At 42.2% G+C, this 11,406-nt stretch overlaps 1 protein-coding gene across 2 annotated transcripts in view; it reads right to left on the bottom strand.

The window, feature by feature from the left end:
* Positions 1-8,863, bottom strand: part of SLC25A26 (solute carrier family 25 member 26) — a 137,966-nt gene extending 129,103 nt beyond the window's left edge. For both annotated transcript variants that reach the window (XM_049640858.1, XM_049640859.1), the window contains exon 1: positions 8,626-8,863. In XM_049640858.1, coding sequence (XP_049496815.1) covers positions 8,626-8,724 — 99 coding nt within the window. In that variant the 5' untranslated portion in view covers positions 8,725-8,863. The remainder of the gene's footprint in view (positions 1-8,625) is intronic.
* Between the last annotated feature and the right edge of the window lie 2,543 nt (positions 8,864-11,406).

Below are 11,406 nucleotides of genomic sequence, written 5' to 3'. Positions count from 1 at the left end.
CACACACACACACACACACACACACACACACACACACACACACACACCTGCCAAAATCCTATCCACTGTTAAAGCTGTGACCAAATGCCATGAGCTTCCTAAAGTCCTTCCCAAGCTCCCGGTGAGAATTAAATGCTACTTCCTTGACTCCCCGACATAACCCCATTTAGATTTCACTTTCAGTACTAAGTAATCATTACATCTGACCTGACATTATGATCCTTCAGAACAGAAGCCAGGTCAGTCACCTTTGCTCTCCTAAGTATCTAACCCGGAGCCTCATATGTAGCAGGGCTTCAGCACTAGTTTGCTGGTCTGAATCAAATGGATATGGGAGATGATGAGAAAACACTTTATAAAAAGATTAAATGTTCGGAATAAAAAGAGTAAGTCACTCTTTGTCCCAATTGCGGTTTGCCAGAGGACTTGTGATAGCTGAAAGCCAGGGCCATCTGTCTGCTACTTTACTTCTTAGCATTCCATTTAAACAGATAGCTTTGTGATCTATTTAGGGTGACTTCTCCAGAAATTCTGCTGATCATCACTTCCCAAAGGAAAAGGCCACGTAGGTTGTTTTGTTTAGTGAGGCTATTCTCAAGAACACAGTAATGTTCTTGAGTACCCTTCGATTTCTCCAGAAATTCTTTCAGATTAACTATCGCCTAAGAACACAGCTTTGACATCAGACAGACAGACCTGGCTTCAATCTCAACTGGGTCTCCTTAGGAAAGCTATTTAACCCTCTCTAAGCTTCTATTTCTTCATACATGAAATGGGGAAAATAATAGTACCTTACTTCACGGAGTTTTTCAAAATTGAGATTATATTTTTTAACAGTTTATTGTCAAGTTAGCTAACGTATGCACAGTGTAGTCTTGGCTTCGGGGTAGATTCCTGTGATTCATCATTTACATACAACAGCCAGTGCTCATCCCAACAAGTGCCCTCCTCAATGCCCATCACTCATTTTCCCCACACCCCCATCAACCCCATTGGTTCTCTCATTTTTTCCTCAGTATTTTTGTCTCTTATGCTTTCTCTCCCTCTGTTTTTATCTTATCTTTCCTTCCCTTTCCCTATGGTCTTCTGCTAAGTTTCTCAAATTCCACATGAATGAAAATCTATGTCTTTTTCTGACTCACTTATTTCACTTAGCATAATACTCTCCAGTTCCATCCACATTGTTGTACATGGCAAGATTTCATTGTTTTTTCATTGCCAAGTAGTATTTCATTGTATATACAGACCACATCTTCTTTATCCATTCATTAGGTGATGGACATTTGGTGTCTCTCCATAGTTTGGCTATTGTCAATAGTGCTGCTATAAACATTGGGGTACATGCGCCCCTACAAATCAGCACTCCTGTTTCCTTGGGATAAATTCCTAGTTGTTCTATCGCTAGGTCATAGGGTGATTCTATTTTTAATTTTTGAGAAACGTCCACATTGTTTTCCAGAGCGGCTGCAGCAGTGTGCATTCCCACCAACAGTGCAAGAGTGTTCCCCTTTCTCCACATCATCTCCAATAGAAGTTGTTTCCTGAGTTGCTAATTTTAGCCACTCTAACCACTGTGAAGTGATATCTCAACATGGTTTTGATTTGTATTTCCCTGATGATGAGCAATGTGGAGCATTTTTTCATCTGTCTGTTAGCCATCTGGATGTCTTCTTTGGGAAAGTGTCTATTCATGTCTTCTGCCCATTTCTTCACTGGATTATTTGTTTCTCGGGTGTTGAGTTTGGTAAATTCTTCACAGATTTTGGATACTAACCCTATATCTGACATGTCATTTGCAAATATCTTCTCCCATTCCGTTGGTTACCTTTTGGTTTTACTGAGTGCTCCCTTTGCTGTGCAGAAGCTTTTTATCTTAATGAGGTCCCAATAGTTCATTTTTGCTTTTATTTTCCTTGCCTTCAGAGACATGTCAAGTAAGAAGTCACTGCAGCCGAGGAAAAGGGAGATTAAATGAGAATTAAATACAATTACGTGAGCCTGTTACATGCTTGTATATAATAAAAAGCTGGAAACGCCAGTAAAAAACTGCAAAATGCCAGCCTTTAACACTTATCAATAAAAAAAATTATTATTTTTAGTATGTTACTATAAATATCCTTCAAAGTTTCCTGGATGCAGTATTTCTGACATGACTATTAAAGGCCATGAAAAGATTAGGTGATAAAGATTGAAGATTACATTCATATATTAAATTTAATAAATTCATATATAAAATACATAAATTCAAGTCTTTTATTAGTAATAATGAATTTAAATTTCTCCTCAAATTCTGCCTCCTGGACAAGAATCACCTATGGACACACTCCACACAAAGCCAAATCATGTGATGCATGGCAGGAACAATTCAGCATCAACTAAAAAACTTGAGAAATACATATGTTCAAATTTCTTTATAACCGTTAGATTTGAATTTACGGGTTAATTTTTTAGAAGCAGAATACAAAGGGCACCTGGGTGGCTCAGTTAAGGGTCCAACTCTCATTTTTTGGCTCAGGTCATGATCTCACGGTTAGTGAGTTCGAGCCCACATCAGGCTCCATGGTGGCAATAGGGAGCCTGTTTAGATTCTCTCTCCCTCTCTCTCTGCCCCTTCCCTGCTCACTCGCTCTCTCCCTCAAAATAAATTAACTTAAAAAAAATACAAAACTGTAACTATAAGACTCGCTGTGAAAAATGTGCACAGGCACATGTTAAAGTGCTCAGTAAATGGCTACTTTTCATCACTATTTGCTACTGCATGGCTAATTTTTGTTTCATTTTCTTTTTAACATCTGTCTCCTACTGGACTATAAAGCACGAGGGCAGGGGCCTTATGTTTGAAGCACTCTTATCCACTACCAGAGTAAAGGCTAACATATATGTCTGGTTGAACAGGTAAAAGATGCCTGATTTGTGGAGGTGAAAAAGGCCTGGGTGCAGTTTTTTCCTTTTCTCTATTTGACATTTCATCAGTGCTACTCAAATTCTGTATCATATAAATTTTCACTACTAAATTTTTATTTCAACAGGTAGCATTTCTTTCAGAAGTGGTAACAAAACATCACATTAACAAGTCTTTTGTAATTATCAAATACTAAAACATTCCTCCAACCCCCTCTTATGCCTAAAGAAAAACGAGAAAGGAAAAGTGGTCCCATCTCCCAGTACGTGAGACACAGAAAAAAGGCATCCACTAACACTGGTTCTCAACTGTGGTCCTAGATGACCGAGGGTCTCTGAGGGGACCTTGCAGGCTCCAGTGACTGATCAAAATTCAGAATACACTTGTGTCCAGGGTACAGCTCAACATCAAAACAAGCAAAAACGATCTGCTCACTCTGACTTAAAATGCCAAAAGAAACAAAGTCACACGAAGCAACCTAGAGAATGTGGAAGCATCATTCCCAACTCCTTATAATCTGGAGATAATACTTCATCATAAGATACTAACATCCCTTTATACCAGATTGAAAACTAGGAGGCAACCTTCGAGGAAAGAAAAATACATGGCAAAGAACATGGAAAACTTCCCTTCAAAGTATGTCCAGTACTTCATCCTCTTTTCACTCTGTTTGCTCACCCACCGAAGAAGCCATAGCAACACAACCCCTGTCATTCCCCTCAAGTCACATTCTGCCAGTGGTTCTCAGCCAAAGGTCAGACCCAGGGAGAAGACACCAGTATTATGAAAGAACTTTTTCAGAACCACCTAAGAAAACAATTTAAAAATAAAAGAACAGTCAGGCAAACAGCCTGTGCCTTACAAAGGAAGAGGAGGCATGAATTCCAAGTACAAGTAACACAAGACATCCAACACCATGGTTCATATTACAGTAAACAGAGTGACATTTTCCAAAAGTAGAAAATCAATAGAGGGAGCTGGCCAACAAAGATCAAACTGCAGCAAATAACTGAAAAGTGGGAACACTGAAATCTAGATAGGCAGAGAGGCAATTAGCAAAGGCCAACTTACCAACCTAAGTGAGGAAAGCGGCTATCACCAAAAGGATGAAGTGTCCCAGAGGAAAGGATGCCAGCAAAAGTCTTCCCATCAAAGAATTCTGACATACTTTCTAACATGGAAAGCACAGGATAAAACGTTGGAAGTTGACCCGAAGCTGTGTGACACTTTGCCGAGGCATATCAAAGATGCTAGTTCTATGTAAGTTATGTGACTAGAAGATAAGCACTGTTTGGGGCACCTGCGGGGCTCAGTCCATTAAGTCTCCAACTTCGCCTAGGTCACAATCTCGCCGTTCCCAGTTGGAGCCCCGTATCCGGCCGGCTCTGTCTGTGCTGACAGCCCAGAGCCTGGAGCCTGCTTCAGATTCTGTGTCTCCTCCCCCCACTCACACTCTGTCTCTCTCAAAGATAAATAAACGTTAAAAAAAAATTTTAAAGAAAGAAGATAGGCACTGTTCAAATTCCTTCTGACACACTTTCACAAAGAAACTCTGTCTCTCACGTTGTAAATCACAGTTAAATATCAGCCTTACTATTTTTTTCATTTCCTTACACATTTACATCAACAGCAAGAGTCTGTCATTTAACACTGACAAGAGTTTTTAGAGGTCGTTAAATAATCATACCTTTTCTCATCAGTTCTCAAGGCTACTTTGATAACCCAGGCAACCACCCAAAGGACCGCCTTTACTTCACACTGCACAGTGCCCACACTTGCCAAGCTTCTTTTCCCTGAACCGGGGACCGGTTCACAGTAACTACAGCAGGATGTTTTGGGTGTCTCATTCAAGTAACAAGCCACATGAATTCATGAACTACAAGGACCGTGAAATCGTTAAGTACTGAAGGGGAGAGAAGAGGCAGGCAGGAAAAGAGACGTAATACAGGGTGCGGTATTTATTTAAAAAAAAAAAAAAAAAAAGTACTTTTTGTATCTTAAAAAAAAACCTAGAGAAAAAGTAATGCTATTATCAAAATTATTTTGTATTATCTTGGGAAATTTCAATAGTCCTTTTTTCATGAACAGATATTTTTATAGTTTTAATCAGGCATGAGCAGATATATCTACATGCAGTCTTGTATTTTTTTTCTTTTACAAGTATTTTCCATGTTATAGCGCACACTCTTCACATTAACTGTTGTTAATGGCCCATGAATCGCTCATGAAATGCATCTATTACCATTTAACCACTTCTCTCTTGTGTCATGTTTAAGCGGCTTTCTATTGTCTTCACTGAATTAAATGTTATGAACATCTTTAGGTTGCTAATACTTGGTTCCAACTGTTTTCCTAAAAGTATGAATCGGTCACTGTACTCTGAGGTTTTTTTCCTTCTCAACAGCCTACTCTGCTCCAAATGAACACTAACATCCCAGGGGCTCTTCCCTTCTACTCTACGACCCTTCAATCCTCCTCGTGAAGCTTTAGGAAGCAAGTATTTAAAGGACTGCTACATGTCAGGCTCTGTACTACATATCTAACATTCTCTCATTCAATACTTAGAATCTGAGTTTCAAGACTGGCAATCATTTAGACCTATCTCTCATTCATTCTTTCAGTAAGTAAGACTGAGTACCTACTAAATGCCAGGCCCTGGCAGCACAGCGACAAGCAAAACACAACTCCCCCAGGAGCACCCAGCCTACCTCAAAGATACTCCCAACCTGAGCGGGGGTGGGGGGGTGGGGGGAGGCCATTCCATTGATGAACTACTTTGATAACAGAACTTTCTAATGACTTCCATTATGCTTCAAATGAAATCCAAAGTCCTGGGGCACCTGGGTGGCTCAGACAGTTAAGCATCTGACTCTTGATTTGAGCTCCTGGTTCCAGAGTTTGAGCCCCACAGTGGACTCCCAGCCCATGACTCAGAGCCAGCATGGGATCCTCTCTCTCCCTCTCTTTCTGCCTCTCTCATGCTCGTGCTCTTTCTCTCAAAATAAATAAATAAACATTTAAAAAAAGAAAAGAAAAATCAAAATTCCTTTCCATGGCCCACAAAGACTCACCTCTGATACACGACCCCCTGCCACACTACCCTTACCCACTAGGCCTTAGCCACCACTTTACCATCCTCAATTCCTTCCACCTGAGGGTTTTTGTTCACACCGCTCCCTTTCAATTTTCTCCTCTGCTCCTGGAAATGTCTTTCCCTTTCCTACCTTTCATGTCTTAGCTTGATGTTACCTCCTCGGGGGATTTCTTGGTCATTCCAAGAATCTCAAGAAGGTTCTCCAATATTGTTCTATCTCCAGTCCACCTCAGTTCATTTTTTAAACGGTACTTAGGAGTTTGGTTGGTTGACCACCATACCTCCAAGGGCTATCGAGTGCCTGGTGGACAGAACACATGGCCGATAAACTGTGTGTGTTTAACAAATAAAATCATTCCTCTTTAGCTGGAATGAAATCTAACTTCCTCGAAACTTCTACTTATTGATCCTAATTATGCCTTCTGTAACTGCGGTGAAAAAAAAAGTATCTTTTGGCCTTTGTATCCTATTTTAATAAATTTTAAAACTACCATTCATTTGTTAACTCTGGCACTCACCTGTTTTTAGCAATGGCTAGCTACTGCTGCTGACTTCAGGGAGAGTATCAAGGAGTGTTTATGAGCATGAAATCCCATGTTACGCTGCCTGGTTGCAATCTGAGCTCTGACACTTACACACATGAAACAGATATCAGTTGTGTGACTCTGGAGAAGTTACCTAAACTCTCTATACCTTGGTTCCTCATTTGGAAAACTAAGATGAGACTTAACTGATTGTCATGGGAATGCAACCTGGTGCAGGCACTCTGGAAAACATTATGGAGGGTCCTCAAAAAGCTAAAAATAGAACTACCCTACGACCCAGCAATTGCACTACTAGGTATTATCCAAGGGATACAGGTGTGCTGTTTCGAAGGGACACGTGCACCCCAATGTTTACAGCAGTGTTACCAACAATAGCCAAAGTATGGAAAGAGCCCACATGTCCATCAATGGATGAATGGATAAAGAAGATGTGGTATATATAGACAATGGAGTATTACTTGGCAATCAAAAAGAATGAAACCTTGCCATTTGCAACTAAGTGGATGGAACTGGAGAGTATTATGCTAACTGACATTAGTCACTCAGAGAAAGACAAATATCATATGACTTCACTCCTATGAGGACTTTAAGAGACAAAACAGATGAACATAAGGGAAGGGAAACAAAAATAATATAAAAACAGGGGGACAAAACATAAGAGAAAATAATAAATAAATTTATGAGTTCTCTCATAAATATGGAGAACTGAGGGTTACTGGAGGGGGTGTGGGAGGGGGATGGGCTAAATGGGTAAGGGGCACTAAGGAATCTACTCCTGAAATCATTGTTGCACTCTATGCTAACTAATTTGGGTGTAAATTTAAAAAAATAAAATTAAAAATAATTTTTAAAAATAAAAATAAATAGGGGCGCCTGGGTGGCTCAGTTGGTTGAGCGTCCGACTTCGGCTCAGGTCATGATCTCACGGTCCGTGAGTTCGAGCCCCGCGTCGGGCTCTGTGCTGACAGCTCAGAGCCTGGAGCCTGCTTCGGATTCTGTGTCTCCCTCTCTCTCTGACCCTCCCCCATTCATGCTCTGTCTCTCTCTGTCTCAAAAATAAATAAACGTTAAAATAAATAAATAAAACATGATCCCACAAGTGAGGCTAAGGCACTCCCTTGCACATCCTCCGTAACACTATGAAACCAGCCCTCAGATCATTGCTGTTTTTCCTAACAGTCATTTTACTATTCTGTCTCCACCACCTGACCCACTTGAGGTCTGTCTTGTTCACCATATTATCCCTAACGCCTGCAACAACAAACAATTAAATGAAATTCTACTGAGCCTCCATTACCCCAGTGGAAGCTTTTTCAAATGTTGTGTTTTTTGTTTGTTTTTTACTGTTTCTTCCTACTCTTCCACAATGAAAACACACACAAGCAGCCAATCTATCTTGTTCACTGCTGTATCCGGTATCCCTACTAGACCTGCGGTAACAGAGACTTCAAAATATTACAGACGTTTTGGTTCTTGGGTTGTTTTCGATGTTCAAACCTGTTAATTCTGGTAGGTTTCTACACACTACTATCCTATTGGCTCCGTAATTATTTACACTTATCAATATACCCAAAGCCTACAAGAACACTTTAAACAGATTAATTATATATTGAATGAACAGGTCATTTTACGAGAGTGAAAACAAATATAGCTAAATAAAAAACAGTCCTGGACAGGAAGAATCTGAGCGATGCAAGCGTTTTTGTTTCGTTGTGGGTATTTTTTTTTTGGCCGGGGGGGGGGGGGGGGGGGGGAGTTGTTGTTACATATACTTAATTCCCAAGTTCTCCAGAATGTGGTCACACTATATAATTGCAACTTTTTTTTTCTTTACATTTTGAGGAAAACTGTCAAGCACCCCACCCCCGTGTCCTTCTGTTTTCCAGGTAGGAAAGGCACAGCCTTGACACGAGGCCCGGCGGTGGCCCAGGAAACCCGCGTTCCCTCCGGGACCTGCCAAGTGACCACTGACCTGAAGACGGTTCAACACGCGAAACCGGAAGTGCCAGGGGACAGAAACTACTACGGGCTCCACTGCGCGACTCTGGCACCCCGAGCGCCCCACCCTACCGTCCAGCACTCACCACCAGCGAAGCCATGAACCCAGGCCGCTCCATGGTCCTGCAGACACCGCAAAGGCTATACTTGGAGACTGAGCAGAAGCGGATCGCGACCCCATTCATTGGGTGCCGCCATCTTGGGGGCGGACTTGTAGCGCCGGCACTTCCGCGGCCACGTGAGATTGAGCCAAAACAACTACACGTGCAACCGAGAAAGCTGGGCCAGAAGGTGCGCCGGGAGGGAGGGGAGGGGTCTGGGGAGGCATGCGGTCTAGCCAAGTCTCGCGACTCTTCTCTGCTTCCGTTTCCTGCAGCAGCCTTGTGATTCGGCTAGATGAAGAAACTCTCGCGAGCAAATGAAGCTGGGCGGGATCCTGGAACTGAGAGTCATCGGGTGAAGGCTGGGGAAAGCTAGTGTTAGCCCCAAAGAGGCGCGGCTTGGTGGAAGGCGGGGCAATGAAGGGGCGGGACTAGTTTAAGGGACGAGGCTTTTAGTTTCCAGTTCTTTTTAATTTTTCTCTTAGCTCAGTTTGAACCAATTTTGTCTGAGTTTCTATAAAACAGACTCAACATCAGACGATTAGTAAACATATAGAAAAAGGCTTTAAAAGGTTCCTTACTCCAGGTAAAAATTAGCATCCTCCACCTCTTACAGTTACTGCATCTAATAGTATTTACTTTTTAAATTATCTATTTGCAGAATTGCTCATCCTGTTCGCTGTGGTACGAGTGCGCACATCCAGAAGTCCCAACCAAAAGCTACAGGGAACATAGCAGAGCCAGGCTTGAATTTTTTCTTAGTGCCCATCTTCCCTCAAAACCTTTGCCTTACCAGGCTCCTTGTCTGCCTTTCTTTAATCGACGTTCATACCATTCTTTATTCTCATCTAGATGTGTGATCTAGAAATAATTAGCCAGCATACCTTTAAGGTTTCAAATTCCAAGCTTTGCCTGCTAGGTTTGCGCATAACTTCTCCAAGATGGAGTTTCCTCCCTTGTGAACTTGGGATACTGAGAGTAACTTCTTTTGGTACTATTACAGATTCAGTGAGGTAATGCATGCACGTTTTCAACTTAGTTCTTGGTGCACGGGAAGTATTCTCTAAAGATGATGGTTACATCACTTTCCTGATTCAAATTACTCTCTTTTGCTGCGCATGTGAAATAGTCCAGCTCCTTATCATGGTACTCACCTCCCAGATGGTGTCTTCTGTCACTCTTCCCACTGGCTAGACTACTCACAGACTATACACTTTCAAGCTCTCCCATCTTACCCGTGTTGTTCCCTCTACCAATACCTTTCCCTATGCTGCCTGCAGAACATTGGTCCTCTCCTGATTGCCACATGTCACAATCCATAGGCCATCTCAAAATATGCTGGTTCACTACCCCCCGCCCCCCTGCCCCGTCCCCACCCCGGGGCCAGCAGGAGGACCTCTTATGCTGTTGTTTGTCTCTTTTAAGGGCTTATACGATGAGGTCAGCCCTACCCACCCCTGCCCTCCATAATCTCTCTTTTGATTAATTCAAATGATTAGGGACCTTAATTACATATGCAAAATCATTTTTTGCAACATAATCATGGAAGTTATATTTCATCATGCTAGCAGGTTCTAATCACACTCAAAGGATGTGATTGTACAAAACGTATGAATTAACAGAGCAGGAATGTTTAGAACCATCTTAGAATTATGCTAATCACATTTACCCATAAGCCCTTGCTGGCAGACTCCTCCAAGGCCATCAAGGTTTGATCAGTAGGTTTCCACTAATGCTTTCCTCAAAGTCCTTCCATTTTTTAATCTACTGCCTGCTGACAAAGCCACTCCTAGAGTTTGAATATTTGTTACAGCAGCAACCCATTTTTAAGTACCAAAACCTCGTTAAAAAAAAAAATTGGGGGGGCGCCTGGGTGGCTCAGTCGGTTAAACGTCCGACTTCAGCTCAGGCCAAGATCTCGCGGTCCGTGAGTTCGAGCCCCGCGTCGGGCTCTGGGCTGATGGCTCAGAGCCTGGAGCCTGCTTCTGATTCTGTGTCTCCCTCTCTCTCTGCCCCTCCCCTATCCATGCTCTGTCTCTCTCTGTCTCAAAAATAAATAAAATGTTAAAAAAAAATTTTTAAAAAAAATTTTTTTTTAAAGGGGCGCCTGGGTGGCTCAGTCGGTTAAGCTTCTGACTTCGGCTCAGGTCATGATCTGGAGGTTCACGAGTGCGATTCCCATGTCAGGCTCTGTGCTGGCAGCTCAGAGCCTGGAGCCTGCTTCGGATTCTGTGTCTCCTCCTCTCTCTGCCCCTCCCATGCTCATGTTCTGTCTCTCTCTGTGTCTTAATAATAAATAAACGTTTTAAAAAAAATTTTTTTAGGTACCAAAATCTGTACTGGTTGTCTGTTGGTGAGTAACAAACTATCCCAAAACTTAGAACAGTAAACCTTTATTACCTCACACTGAAACGCCCAGAGTCTAAGAGACCCCCAAAAATGAACCACCAGAGTCCAGAGTCAAAGCTAAGCAGCAAGGGTCATTTATTACAGGTTCGAACCTGGACCTCTGCGCCCTCGTTGCGGTGACGCCGAGAGGTCCTGAGAGAGGTTTTTACACCCCTTTTATAGACAGGTACAAACAAGTCATGGGGAAATCAGGAATACACAGATGTGCCAAGCAATAATGATTGATCAGAAATACACGGATATGCCAAATAACAATGGTTGATCAAGAATATACGGTTGTGCCAGGCAACTATGATTGATCAGGAATACGTGGGCGCGCCAAGCAATTGTACAGAAGCGGAACAAGCTGGTTAAGCT

This window comes from Panthera uncia, chromosome A2 (genome assembly GCF_023721935.1).
Source record: "Panthera uncia isolate 11264 chromosome A2, Puncia_PCG_1.0, whole genome shotgun sequence".
In the NCBI taxonomy this organism is placed as follows: domain Eukaryota; kingdom Metazoa; phylum Chordata; class Mammalia; order Carnivora; family Felidae; genus Panthera; species Panthera uncia.
This window is presented reverse-complemented; position numbering and strand designations above follow the sequence as displayed.